At 44.8% G+C, this 15,157-nt stretch overlaps 1 protein-coding gene across 6 annotated transcripts in view; it reads right to left on the reverse strand.

Annotated features, from left to right (window-relative positions):
• The window catches only part of MBNL3 (muscleblind like splicing regulator 3), a 91,365-nt gene that overhangs the window by 12,294 nt on the left and 63,914 nt on the right, over positions 1-15,157 (reverse strand). For 4 of the 6 annotated variants that reach the window (XR_009275337.1, XM_058814197.1, XM_058814195.1 and 1 more), the window contains exons 3-5: positions 11,899-12,099; positions 10,254-10,490; positions 2,667-2,817 (exon numbers count right to left, since the gene is read on the reverse strand). Coding sequence is in view for 4 of the 6 variants with exons in the window: in XM_058814197.1 (XP_058670180.1) it covers positions 2,667-2,817; positions 10,254-10,490; positions 11,899-12,099 (589 nt within the window). In the remaining 2 variants the exon portion in view is untranslated. Of the gene's footprint in view, positions 1-391; positions 428-2,666; positions 2,818-10,253; positions 10,491-11,898; positions 12,100-15,157 lie in introns of all 6 variants that reach the window. The other 2 variants (XR_009275336.1, XM_058814198.1) reach the window with 1 other exon arrangement.

Here is a 15,157-nt window from a genome sequence, read left to right on the forward strand (position 1 = left end):
ATATCCTCAGAAGGACAACTAAAAATCCAAACTTAAGTCCGCCTGTTGCTTGATACAAAATAAAACAAAAATAAGCCAACAGGATCCTCCCACTTCTATTTCCTTGTGTCAGATGACTTAAATGGGTTGTAAAGACATTTAAGTGACAGATTCTTGTCTCTGAAGCAGAACTAAATAGGGGTGGGAGCACATCACCTTGGATTCTCTTATTGTAAGTCACATGAAACACTGCACTGCACAGAAATTAAAAGGGATACAACCATTTAAGCCTTAAAGAAGACAGTGGATAGACAGTCACACCATTCAGCCACCCAGGTTCTCACTGATGCATACTAACTTGCAGTCTCTTTCAGATTAGGAAAAGTTGAGAAGTTTGTGTAGAAAAACCTACCAACGCTTGCAGTGGGTGTCATGCACAGAACTGACCCTGCACACCATGCATTGAAGCGTGGAAAGATGAACAAAAGGGATATTTCATTAGTGAAGCTTCAGTGTTAGATATCACTTTAACTAAAAAGCAGGTATTCTCTTTGCAGCATTCAATATTTAAGCACATGCAACCAGATTCTGCATATTGGTATATCAATAGTTTAAACTCAGTTTAAAGAGATCATAGCAAACCAAATTAATTCTTTAATTCTTGCGTAATAGCGAAAAAACTCCTCCCACCTTGGTATTAAATGATATGATTGATCCCAGAAATCAGGGTTGTTTGGGATTTTTTGGGTATTGGGTATGATGATTTCTTTCTGATCGTGTCAACAGAAAACAAATTGCCCTTAGAAGAATGTCACACTCATGTTAAAATTGACTTTCCAAAAGCAATTTACTCCCGCAACCAGGGATCGTGATTCAAAGTCTCTAGTTTAAGCTGAAAGAGGCACTTATTTTTCTGGACTTGAAAAAATTGCAGTGGTGATGCAATTTTCAAGAGACAGCCTGACTCCCCCCTGCCATGGCAACCCATGATGCTGATCTCTCAACAACTGAACAGGAGATACTAAGAAAAGCAACTGCTCCCTTCCCCTCCCCACAGCGAGAGCTGCGACGTGCCACCCCTCTGCTTTGCTCCCTGAGCACTGCCAAGGCTGAGCCCAGAGCTGGAGCCTGATGTGTAACATAAATTCATCACAGACCGTTCTCTGACTGGAAATTTGCTGCTCTGCCCAGCATTAATGTCTTCAGACAGAGCAGTTGCCAGTAAGCAGCCCTGTTATGCATCAGCCCTGTGTGTAATTTCATTGCCATGATCTCAGTACCAGCGCAGCGAGGGCTGGGCACAGCTGATTTATGGTGCTCCATCAGAAACTCCTGTCCTAATGTCAAGTTTGGCAACTGTGACCTTGAGGAGGAGCAGTGTGTAGCCAGCTGGGGACTTGGCATTCCCCAAGGTGTCCCTGTTTCCTGAAGAAGTATTTCACTTGGCACCTGTCAGAGCTGTGCTAAGGTCAGCTCAGCCCAGCCTTTCCAAGGTTTTGCAGAGCACAAGGTAAATGGCTACTGCTCCATCTCTCTGCATGAGATTCTGCTTCCCTGGAAGAACATCTTGGTAGCTGCTGAGTTCTGAGTGTTTCCAAGGGCTCTCATAACAGAAAGGCTATATGAGCACAGGGTTTAGGTCCCTGCCCCCTGGACCCACAGTCCACCTTGCTCTCAGGACCAGATTGTCTCTAAAGCTTTTCCCCTGACCCCAAAGAACAACAGTGCCAAGGTGCAAGTCCACTGTGTGTTCACCTCCAGGGGTCAGCCCAGAGAAACACTCTGTGTATTTTTGTAAGCATCATCTGACAAGTAAATACAGCATTAAACATTAAAAACACAGGGCATTAATTTTCCTATGGGACGCTGAATGATAATAATGATACTAAAATACGAGCTATCTGAAATATTCCTAATTCAGCCACTTATAATACTTTCCACTCCAAGCAGGTTTTGTTTTCCATTTGGCTGCAGTTAATTGGCCAGTCAGAAGACAGTCACATCTGCCACATTAATATTTCCAGTTCTATAAGAATACTGAACTGCATCTTTCAATTTAACTCTGAGACCTTAAAGGTACAATAAAAGCTGGGAGTTAAATTGCTTTTAAAAAGCTTAGGGTATTGTACTAGTCAAAAGACAAGGAAGAGGGAAATATATGCCTTTAAAGAGGATTATATAATTTGTATTTACTAAAGACTAACCATTCCCTCTATAAACATCACAGCTGCTGCAATATGTAGGTCAGTGAGATACAAGCTCAGGGAGGTGCCTACAGCCTCAAAAGAGCAGCCATAGAGGTCTATAGACATTTTAACATGAGTCCAAAAGAGCACTACACAAGAGTCAAAGAATTAATTTGGGATTAACCAGTTGAACCATAAGGAGGAAAAACAGGAAGTATGAATTCAAGAAACATGCAGACATTTTTCTTAGTTTGACTGCTTAAAAAAAACCCCAAACCACACAAAAAGGGCTAAGAAGGATCTTTACATGTGAAAAGCTCTAAATTGTGGTAGGTGAAGGGAAAAAAGTCAAACAACAGATGTTAATTTTTCATCCATTTTTAACATGAAACTACACACCAATATTCTTTTGCTAAAGATTCTTACAAAACTGCTCATTAGCTGAACACCGAGGTCATAAAATAAACAACCATGATGATGGGAAAGCAAGGAGACACTTACCTGTAGGGATGAATGCAGGCTGTTGCAACTGCATGTTGGCTAGAGCCTGTTGGTAGTGGAAAACGCTTGGGTTAAAGACTGTGGTGGCACCATTGTTTTTTTCAAGTGCTGGCCTCTTTGGTAAAGGTTGAAGTGCACCAGGCGGCAGGGCCTGTGGATAAGGGAGTCATTAAAAACAAGTGGAGTAAATAAAGGGGCCCAGATGTAGGTCAAGCATGCAATAAATAACAGGGGGTCTTGGCTGCAAATCACCTGCAACTCTATCAACTTAGCAAGACAGGAAAGAGAAGAGCAGCTAAGTCACAGTACGAGTAGGAGGTGAAACAACAGCTTCACTAGGTAAGCAGTTAGTGAATGCACCAGGAGGAGGGGCAGAGTCTAGAAAGAGGAGGGATGCTAAGGATCTTTTCAGGAGGACTGACTTGGGTACAGAGGGAGAAAAAAGCACTGGGAAAAGGAAGAGGAGAGGTGGTCACCTGGACAGGATGCTACAAAGAGCAGTTGCAGGCAACAAGCATTAAAAACCCCAAAAGAAACAGGAAAAATATAGTAGATGACTATTGAAAACCCAAGAAGATTAGCATAAGCAACAAATACCATGGAAAAAAAATGGATGCTTGCCTCTGGTTCAACACCTGCCTACATGTATGTGTGCATGTGTGGAAGCATGCACACTGTGCAGCCAACCCATGTGTCCAGATGGTAAAGCTGTAGCTGTTGCCAATTACACACATAACTTTACATTCACAGTAAAATGCATTTCCACTTGTTAGTAGAGAGGCTGAGCAACATGGTCAAGACCAGGCCTGATTCTCCACCGCTCACACCAGAGGCACAGCCCACCACCAGCAGATTTGGACCAGATCCCACTTTATAGAAGGTTGCCTCCATCAGTCAAATACTGCTCACTCATTATTAACAGTGGAAAAAGCCATTGACAAATCCCTTCTTTTCATTCTATCACACCACCGGGCTTCTTCCAGCCCGTCAAACCTGTTTCATGATCAGACTTGGTAAAAAGCATTAACCCAACTCAGGAACTTTTCTCAGTGAGTTACTCATCATTCATCCAAGCATGTCTCAACAGCAAAGTAGTATGTCAGGTTCTTAAGAGACAGGAATGTTTCTAATGATTTACAGCTTTTCATTGTACCCAAGTAAGAAACCACACTTTTTTCTCCACATTGTGATAGAAAAGGGTCCTTTTTAATTATGCCCCGCAGTCCTTTTGCACGTAACACTCCCACTGACGTCAATGAGATTTACGCACGTGGAAGTCATGCAGAATCAGGTCATTTCTGACTAGTTGTTAGTCTGTATCATGTAGCAAAGCAATGGCTGAAAAACAGGGTTATCACTCCTACTGTTATTTTAACAGGTCACAAATGAATGGTAGGTAATGGAGAAGGTTTGGCTAATGAAGGGTTAAAGCTACAAACACACAGTACTCGGAAGGAAGGACACAAGTAAAGAGATTTTAAAGCATTATGAAGTTCAACACACAACAGAATGTAAGTGAAAGCTTGCAACAGTTTGTCGCCATCTAGAAACAGGTTTCACTTTAATTTGCTATAGGAGACTGCTCATCTGAGAAATGTTAAGCAACATACTTCCAGGCAAAACATTACTCCATCCTATCTCTACTCACATGGTTGCTTTTGGGTGGTTTTAATATTAAAAAAGAAAATGAGAAGAAATTGCATTTGCAAAACTGCCCTCAGACATGCACACATCCTTTGCCTATGCTAGTGGGCATCCACTCTCAGCACCAGGATTTAATTTTCCCAGATTTCTTCTGGCTGCTACCAAAAGACAGAAGTCAAAGATGGGACAATATTCTCAGACACAGACACCAAAATCTTCCACTTAAGATCCATATTTTAGGATGATGTATGAGTTTTCATTTCTAGGTAAGCTTTCATTGGTATCTGTGTTAAATCTGCCTGTTATCTACAACTTGTCTATTTAATGATGGCTACATGAACGTTCCTCCAGGCGCAGGACAGAGCTGCAGCTTACACAGTCTGGAGTAGTTTCATGTACATCACAGAGGTTTTACAGCTTTAGAACAACTCAAGAACTTGCTACTTAAATTCATGCTCCTTATGGTACCCAATTGCTAAATAACCCTTTTCAGACACTTCCAAAATCTGCCTCAGAAGAAGAATGTACTAATTATAGCAAAGCAACTGCACCAGGCACATAATGGACTTTTGACTCCCTGCTTCTTGGCCAAAGGCTGTCACCAGCCCAACCCCACAATGGCAGTGCCAAGAGCAGAACAGTTGAAGGCTTTGAGACCTTGCTGTCTTGTCCTGGCATATCACAGGACAATTCCAAAGCACAGCACTGCAGTCAGAGGAGATAACAGCAGGCCCCAGGGATGTCAAGACACACCAGACAACCCTATCACCCTCCCTCCTAACCTGCTACAGCCCCTTGGGAGCAAGGGAAAGAACGGAATTATGGCAGCCTCACTGTTGCTCCCTCAACAGCAGCCAGGTGGAGAAACACAAATAAATGCAATATTTCCAGAGTGTTCTAAAGAAACAAGCACTCTGCAGCAGCTCCTGTGCCATGGGATGTCCAGCTCTCATGTGGGCTCTGTGGGCAGGGGAGTGAGGAACCCATCCTGATCTGCTGCTGGTTTGAAGCAGATCCCCTCCACCCCAGCAGCTGCAGGAGTGTTCCCACAGGATACAGGAAGATGCATGGGCTCCTCCTGTTGCCAGCCAATCTTATTTTAGATACCAAGGTGTAGGAGGGCCCAAGGACACAGAACAATCCGGCTTCAGCCCTTTACCAGCCTGTGTGCTGAGGTAAGAGCCTCAGGAACATGCTCACTGAAAGATCCATCTATAATGCCTTGAAGAGGCATCTAAAACTGCACATGATGAAGCTGGGCCCATACAGCTCCTGCATGGGAAGTTGGCAGGACACAGCCCAAAACAAATGTGTCTCATTTGACACAGGCTACAATTTTTGTATCACCCAGGACCAGCAGGAATTGTAGCAGCTTCAGGGGATACAACATTTCTTTCTTGCACCATGTCCTAGTTCTGAAGGAATCCTACAAGCAGGATATACAAAAGGCAACAGACACTCCTCACCACCAAATTCTGTAGCCAGTGTCACAATCCAGCAGAGGAATTAGACTAAACCCTCCTAGTAAAGAACTTGATGAGTTTACCTCATCCAGCTGCTTGTGCTTTCCCTCTGGACAAGCTCTGACCACCACAGCTACAGCAGCAGCTCCTGGACAGTAACTTTTCCTGACTTTATTATTTTCCCTGTGTGTTTGTGTGCACACATGGGTACACAATCTTTGCAGCAGGATCTGGCCATCTGCACCAGTGAAAGGGTTAATTCAGTTCAGAATCCATGTGATAGTCCTGCACCGATCCAAACTAACAATTTCCACTAATTAAATGCCAGGCAGCCTCCCATTTTTAGGCTGGGAAAGCCACATTCCTGCTCAAATGAGAATCTGAACAAAGAGACTTGTGCCACTGCTCTGCATGGCATGGAAAGCAATTCTTCAGCAAGACTGACAGATAAAAACACACTTCATGCTAAAGTCAGAATTTCCCACGTGCTGGTTAACAAACCTCTCGTTATTTTTTACAAGACAAGAACTGGATTAAATCTTTGCAACAAACAATTTAATTGCACCTCAAAGTTCCCCTCAGATCTCTATCTCCTGGGACCAGATCACACTTTCACCTTTCTGCACTCAGCAAGGAGGGGCTGGGTCTGCTGCCAGGCATGACAAACAGAATTATCTGAGAGGGGGCAGAAGCAGCACCCGTTCCCTGGCAAGCAGCAGAAGCCAAGTGAGCAGTTTCCTCTGAAGACCAAACATGCTCTTATCACCCATGAAGGGTTCAGAGGAGGTGACAAATCCTAACGAGTGGTTGCCAACCTTGGATGGGTCAGAGCAGGAAGGCTCATACAAATCAGCTTCTCTCAGAGGGTTTGTTCAGTGGGAGAGCAATTATGGGCTCTCCCACTCTCTGCCAGACTGTGTCTCCTCAGAGTGGTGGCCCTTGGAGAGGGCAGCTGTGCAGGTCAGCTGTGAGCAGAGCAAGTGAGAGGCTGTGATGCCATTCACAGCATCATTCCACCACTGCTGCCAGAATCTGGGCCCTAGCAGGGCTTCCTACTGCTGCTGCCTAAAACTCTGATAAGGAAGCCTCTTGACTACTTTAACCCAAAAATAAGTCTTTGGAGAGGAAGGGGCGAAGATCAGCTTCTCCTCCTTAGCTCTGGGAATGAGAAGCAACATCAGCTTGATGGTTTCACAGCTCCTATGTGTTCACTCTTCCCTCTCCCTGCTATAGCTGGGCAACAGGAGCTCTTTCTTTTAAAATGTATTGTGTCCCTTATTCTTTGGGAAAACAGGAAGGTGTTGTCTTCTATGGAGCCAGGACTGACAGCACTGTGAGGAGGATAGCTTTTGCCTCACTATGAGCATCATAAAGCCAAGTAAAGCATATTATTTGAGTCATAAAACAACCAAGGCCAGCATATATGAGGACAGCTTGCGGGCAGAAGCTCAGGGAGCAGATTCCATGCTTGAGATTGAAGCAAAAGGCACCCAGAGCAAGGTGCCTTTGGTGACACTATCCCAGTGGGGAATGGGGGATGAACCACAGACAGAGCCAGCTGAAGGGACAGCCAAGTCCCACACTGCACCTGCTTCAGTTCCCAGCACAGATCCCCAAGGATGCCACTTAGCCCTCTTCCCCCTGAATCTCAGTAGTGCTCATTACACAGAATGCTCTTCTGCAGGGCAGTAACCAGCACAGCACTGCCAGCCAAGGCTGTGATGTTTGGGAATACAAAGAAAAGTAACTGGATCTGTCCTGTAACCACCCAGTCCTCTGGAATTCAGAGCACACTGCAGACCTTATGAGCTCAATGCTTAAATTCTCCCTCAAACATTGCATCTTGTGACTTCCAAAGCTGCCAGCGTTTGGAAAAACACTTCAAAAGCCAGAGCTGCCTCCCCCTGAGATTATTCACTGTCTCCAAAACACATCTAGGCTTCGGGAGGCAAAGCTCAGGCGTTAATGGATGGTATGTGGGGCACAGGATTGGCATGTCTGAACGCACACTGAACATTTCTGGCTGGGATGGGCAGTCTCCCCAGGCACTAACACCACAGACAAGAGCAGAAGGCTTTCATGCAGATTAAGATGGTTACGTGCAAAGCGAGAAGGTGAAAGGTCCAAGTACCAGGTCAAAGGTTGCCTCGAGCGGTCGCTTCAGTGATCTGACAGCTGGCTGAGTCTTAATTAGCAGGCAGCGAGCACATGATGGACATGGGCCGGGGAGGGGGATCAAGCACAGTAACAAAAACAGCAAGCAGAGGTGCGTCAAGAGAGAGCAACAATTTGGGAAGGCGAAGAGAAAAAAAAAAATTAAAAAGTGAATGCGTTATACAATCTATTAAAAAGACGAGGCATGCACAACCATGGGGTGGCTGGGTAATTACCTGGCCTAGCGGCAAGTCAGTTATTTTGCCTCGGTAAGGTTTAAAAGTAAAGAAATGTCATCACAGGACACGTGCTTTGGAGCTTTGTCACATCAGCTGGCACGGCAGGGCAGGAGTGCTCAGGGATCAGCACCTGCACAGGGACTGGGCTCCAGCCCTCATGCTGCAGCTACACACCATGCAGAGGCCAGCAGAGCACTCGTGGAGGGGGAAGGACCACTGGAAAAGGAGGGAGCTTCAAGCACATGCTTAAGTGCTGTTCTGAACTGGGGACAGAGCCTTACCCAGTTCATCCAGTGCTGCACTGACTTCAGCCAAGCAGGAGTGAGTAAAGCTGCTACTTGTGCACATCAAGTAACTGCAGGACTGGTCCCTCAGAAATGCTGAATTTAGATTTGAAGTCATTCTAAATCTGTTTTACAACACAGTCCCATAGCCTGGCATCTGTTTTTCCCTCCAAGAAAATGGAGCACCTTTCTTCCCTTTAATAAAGTCTTACACCTCAACAGGTACAGTAAATGCATCAAACCTTGAAGAGTCAATGAATAATGTAGGCTGTTTTGGTAGCAGGGGTGATGCAACAAGCCATCAATAAATATTTTAAAGGTTCTCGTTAACAGCATACAAATAGGGTTAATTACATTTTTAAGAGAAGCCAGCTGGATGAATAAAACATGCATTGGCTTTGGTTAAGTAGCAGTGTCCTAGATAATTAGTGAAAAAGTAAAGATTCAATTGTGAAGAACACAAGAGTTTCATTTCAGAAGGTTATTTTTCAACAGAGCTGGACTCTTATTTCAACAACAATAAAAACAGTAAGGAAACAAATAAACTCTGCAGGACAAATAAATACTGCAGTATAAATTAATTGCTCAAATTACATTCCAGGTAATATTGATGCTACAAGGAGGGCACTTGTTTAATTTCTAGAACTGCCCTGGCTCTGCATTAAATTTCATTATGAATTAAAAGCAACATCCTTTACTATTTTTAAAAAAGAAAAAGGTATTTAGAAAAATTTTAGTGGCCTTAATTCTAAATCAAAGAGGAAACAAGAGCCTTTTTAATATTAATTAGAAAAATTTTAAGAAATCATAGAAGAGATGGAAGGGACCTCTAGAGATGAGCTAGACTAACACCCTGCTCAAAGCAGGGTCAACTACAGCAGCTTGATTGAGACTCCATTCAGGTTCAGATACAGGTTCTCAGTATCTACTAGGATGGAGAATCCTGTCATAGTGCTAGATCTTTCTTTGGTAAATAAGTTTTTCCTTATGTTTAAATGGAATATCCTGAATTTCAATTTGTACCCATTGCTTCTTATCTTTTCATTGGGCACCACAGGGAAGAGCTTCCCTTCACCTTCTTTACCTCCCACATCAGGAATTAATGCATATGGATAAGATAAGGGCCTCTTCTTCCCTCCCCAGCTCTCTTATCTCTGGAATTAACAGGTCCCATTAAACCCAACTCAACAGAATGGCAAACATTTATATGACCTAGGAGCCACCTGGTGAGACTTCCTTGACTCATGTTCAGAAATGTAGATATAAGTAGCCACAATTCAACTTAAAATGCAAGTGGGACCATCTCTACAAGGTCCAAAGCATTAAACAGGTCAGGAAGTCACCCTTGTTTTGGGTCTTGTAATTTCACTAAGTCTTGGCAAAGGTAGTGGACACAAGTTTGCTAAGCTCAGACAACTGATACCATCTGCTTTTTGCAGAGAACAGGCCAGGTTCTCCCTGAAAAGGATATATTGTGTATTGAGGAAGCTGAACTGACCCCTATGACTCAGCCAGGGAAGGTGTTGGGTGCTGCTGCACTTGCATTCATGTCACATCACAATGTCATGTCAGCAGATCACAGGGCTGGGCGCCACGTCCCTACGTGGTGAGATGTACTGTGCCACTGAGGGCTTCATGCTGTGGTGAGCACAGAGACAGGATGAAGAGATGGAATGCATTTTGCACATGCTCACAGCTCTCTAGTCAGCCATTTACAAAGCTCTCTACTTTTCCACAAATGACACATATGACACGTGGAATCCCTTAGCAATGGAAATGCAGCTTGAGAGGAGCTCTACTTACCATTGCAGCTGCAGCTGTCTGGTTCACCTGGTGTTGAGCTGCCTTGATTTTGGCTTGCAGGTGTGCAGGGGGATGAAAGTACTTGCATTTCTCCCTAGAGCATCGACCTTTGATGTAATCCATGCAAACTGTAACAGTATTTTCATTTGTGTCTATCATTGCAATATCTATAGGGTGAGCATAGCGGCAATCATTCTCACCACGTGTGCAATTTCCACGCTGAAACTCTCGACAAACCTTAAAAGAAAGTCACATTGTTGAGCAGAACATGAAGTTACTTTTCATTCAGTATTTTCAACACAGAATATCAGTTCAGTTGGCCACATTAAGCCATGTGTATATTCTAAATCCATGCTCATCTGGGGTAGCACATATATCAACACACACAGGGGCAAGTGATTCTACTCACAACTGCTTCAGGAGGTGAAAAGAACCACAACATTAATAAGGCCAATTACCAAATGCAAGTGAAGTACAGAATTTGTGCAGAATGGAAAGTGACCCCAGAAAATCAATGCCATTTGGACAAAACTTTTGCAGCTCAGTATTCCTCCCCTGCCTCTAAAGCTTAAATGTTAATAACTCTGCCATTTGTGTCTCACCTGGATTATGTATTTGTTATGGAGCCTACTCTTAGGCAAGACATTTAATTTTAAATGTTACATGCTACTGCTATTTGCAACAAGTACTTTTTCTTAGTGCCTCTTTCACATAAACAGCCTCCCTGCCCTTCACAATAAATCCCCGACCCTGGCATTACGTGACAGCACATTTGGTTACACAGCAATGTGTTTGAAGGTGCTGCCAAAATTACTAGTTGTACTAGGATCTCGCAGATCCTCCTAAGTTATGACCACTGAAGCATCAGAGACAGACAAAAATGTTTCACAAAAAAACTGCAAGGTTTCTTGTCTGAGAGAAGTTGTTGAATAATACAGCAAGGGGCGTAGCTCACGTACCAATGTGCAATCAGACTGAGTGTGGGGAAAGGTGAGACATCAGCAGGGCAAGATAAAGTACATAACACAAAACAATGTGTTTTGAAATTACACCCTTCTCTGCTATCTTCCTGTGTTATAATTTACACCTGCAGGGGCCTCTGAATTCAGGTCCTCAGCCCTTATCTCCTGCAGAGTCTCTGCTTAGGCTTTGAAAGACATTTACAACTCCTCCACTGTTAAGTCCCAGCATGTCCAGCCAACTGGGGAGGGAGAGATGTCTTCCCAGCACCACACACTCTCCACTCCCACCAGTGTAATGCTTAAAGTTTTCTGTAAAAGCTCAATAAGCCCATCTATTATCTCCAAAACATCTTCCACCCAACAGAATTTAAGAGCAGACCATCTAGTTGGCTTTTTGGGGTTTTTTTAAGCATGGCAGATCACATACAAAAAACAATCCTAACCCTGCTCTAAAACCCACGGATACCAGAGGAGTGAGTTTTCCCAGATTTCCATTTGGGATGGATTTAGGAAAAGGCCCCGCAAAAGCGTCTGCTCTGGCAGAGAGCAGCAGCCCTGTGCTAGCAAAGCTGCAAGTTCAACTCTGTACTGTGCTGCATCAGGTCATTTTAGCAGAGAGCAACAGCTGGGAGCACATGTCCTGTTCATGCCTGTCAGCAGTATTGTATCAGATGTCCAAATACCTCCAGTTTATCCGTACGCATCAGTTTCTGCCCAGCAGAGCCTCCCGGTACTGTAACAGTAGGATTTCCAGAAACCAGGACAGGAGTATTTGGTAAAAGCTCTGCAGGAACTAAGCCCATCCCAGGAGAAACATGACTCAGGTAGGGACTAAAAGCCATTGTGGGGCTTGTTGCAAGCGATGGAGTCACAGGAAACGTTGTCTGTGTACAGAAAGAAGAAAAACAAAGTATTAGTTAAAAAGCTCCGTCTTGGATTTCCCATCAAAGCCTTGCATCACACTTCAATCCTTTTAGACAATTTGATTAGTCACATCAAAATGCTGTGCTCTCCAATCTATTCATTTATTGCCATTTATTTGCCATCCATTCGCTTCTCCTGACTCACAGATTTGTGACTCATCCTGAATACAAGGCATCTTTATTTGTCAGATCAAAGCATATTGATGATCTTTATAGTTTAATGACACAATTAAGGATTTCATGCCAGCAATTAGGGCAGGCCCAAATTAAACAGACTTCTCATTCCCAAATACACATCTCAGTTTCCTTATGCCTACACCGCAATGCTGTAGAGAGACTCCAAGGTACACTGCAGCTTCAGGACCTGGAAGCAGGTAACCCCATTAGCAGGTAACCCCATTAGCTGCACTGCTGCACCACCATCAGCCTGCCCTGAGCTCCATGTTGGCATGGCCAGTGGGCCTCAATGGGCACCATTCAGTCAGGTAAGGAGCTCTGCTGCAGTACACTCAGTTGATCTGCCATGCTGCACATCTGGGGTTGGTTTTAGAGTGCCAACAGAGTCCAGGCAAAAGCCATTTTGGAGAAGCCTGTGTTCCATGTGAACAGCACCAAGAGGACACCAAACTCATTAATACCACAACATGATTATGTCACAATAGATGAGAGGGCTCAGGTGGACTAGTGTGAGGTCCAAAACCCTACCTGCGCTACAAGGAGCCATGTTCTCTTTGGGACAGAACAGGCCATGAAGATCTCAACCACTTCAGTACCCTCCACTCTGTTAGGCAGGTCCTCTGAGTGCAGCAGAGCTTCAGTGCTGAGGGCCAGAAGCTCTTCCCTGACCTGAGCTGATCCAGCAGTGCTCATGTGGAAAAGGAGCTGCTGTGCTGGCAGGCAGGTGAGCACAAAGCTCCTAAGCAGATGCTCAATTTAAAGTCTGGGACTAGCCCCTGTAGCCAGGGAGGTTTTAAAGCACCACATCCAAAGTATTATTGGGAATGAAACCAATTCCAGCTTGATGAAAATCTCCACCTGACCTCACTGAAGATGGCAGCATGCATGGCAGCACTCCTGCTCCTGTAGCAGGGGTTTGATAACCCCCCAGGGAATGCAGCCTGAAAACTGGACCATTTTTATTTTCCCTCCTGTCACCTGCTCCACTGTGAACTCTGGGTTCCAGTTAAAGCTGCTCATATTGGCAGGTGTCTATGACACCATCCTTGGAAGCTACAGCCTCTATTTGGCAATAAATACAAGTGTGCTTACACAATTGCCTGGGGTAGTTTTATGGCCACACACATCATTCCCTCCTTTCTTTTATTTTGGTACTTTTAGTCCTGTGAACTTCTAAAAGAAGCCACATATGGACAGTGTGTTCCTCAACAGCACCTTCACCTTGGTACTTCCATACTTTGCTTGTTGCAATGTGGAAGAAGTTTACCCACAGTAACACCAGCCAACTGTCCTAACCCAGCTTCAGCCCAACAATGTCCCTCCCTAAGGTCAGTGACAGCCAGCAGCTCCCCAGCCCATGGGAATCATTGACAGAATATATCCCATTTTCTCCTCCTCACTGAGGAGACACAGCTTCCTCATCAATGGTGCTGGATGCTTTAGGTGTAGCAGAACCAAATAATTCTTTTTCTGGAAGGGAATTCCAATTTTCCTTCTTGTGAGCCTTAGTCAAGCACTGCTTCAGCTGTTGGGAGACTTCAACCACTAAAGCCAGAGATCCTCCAATCCACAGCCTTTTATTAAATAATTTTCTTGTCTCTTTCAATTCTCTGGTGGCTCCCAGATATTTTGCATCTTTTGCTGCTAAAAAGGCTCTTTAGGATTTTCAAATCTGTGACTCCCTGAACACTTTAGTGAGGAAGCAGCATCCATTAGGCTGTTTTCTTTTATGCAAGTACCAGAAATTACAGTGGTATCTGCTGAACTTCCATCACTATTTGCACCATAAATTCTGTTTTAAGGAGCTTCTCCTGCCTGGCCAGTCTGCACAGGTTATAGTGGGGCCTGACATGTTGTCAGCATTTGTTTTATGTACCCATAGTAACCCAAACCTTGCAGTACATGTGGCTTGCACAAATGTGTGGGCAAACCTACCCTATGTTTTTCAGCACCTAATACAGCAGAAGTATCCTGACTGACCAGGTGTGGCACAAACACTGCTCCAAAATGCCAGGATATCCTTTAAAGCAAGCTTCTCCTGCTTGGCTGGGTTCAAACACAGCTAAGTGTGGACCTTGCTGGTTTCTGAGACAAAGGGAAGAGGTTCCTCCCATTGCTGAAGGAAGGATTTGTGCAGACTGGGAATGCTGGGGGTTTGCAACACCTCACACTGAGTGAATTCACCTGAAACATTCACTAAGAGATGGTATACCAGCCTCTTCACCAAAGCTGCTACAAAGGTGGAAGCAGGACCTGCTCACCAAAACACAATCCCCAACTCCCTCAAAAGCAGTCCCTCTTCTCACTGGGAGCAATCAGCAAGGGCTAATGGATCCAAACCCAAGCTGAAGTGAGTGGAGGAAAGATGTGCACGAGGAACAACTGATTTGCAGGGATAACATCAGTGATCTCTTGATCACTGAGTAGCACGATCCACTTGCGGTCCTGGAGACCCACCTAGGGATGCTCGTAGGAGCAGGAGGAGTTTTTATTGCTGCTGCTGTTTGTTCACCCCTTTCTGTGCCTTGACATCTGCTGCTGCCTCCCCAAGGCTTCTTCTGCCTGCCTGCACTGAGTGCCTGCTCCCCGATGGGAAGTGCCAGTTGCGCTCCACACCCTGCCCGCAGGCTGGGGCTGCACTCGCAGCCAAGCGGGTGCACAGCCAGGGAACAAGCAGACCTCACTCAACAGATTCAACCTACAAGAGCTGGGGTTTTAAGTCTGGAGTGTGTGAAGCACTCTGAGAACTGTGCCTTTGTGAGCTGGCACCAGGGAGCTCTGTATTTATTGTGGCTGATGAGGGGAAAAGATGGGCTGTGCTCACTGCCAGACCCGGCTGCCT

The sequence above is a fragment of the Ammospiza caudacuta genome, chromosome 14 (assembly GCF_027887145.1).
Source record: "Ammospiza caudacuta isolate bAmmCau1 chromosome 14, bAmmCau1.pri, whole genome shotgun sequence".
Classification (NCBI taxonomy): Eukaryota; Metazoa; Chordata; class Aves; order Passeriformes; family Passerellidae; genus Ammospiza; species Ammospiza caudacuta.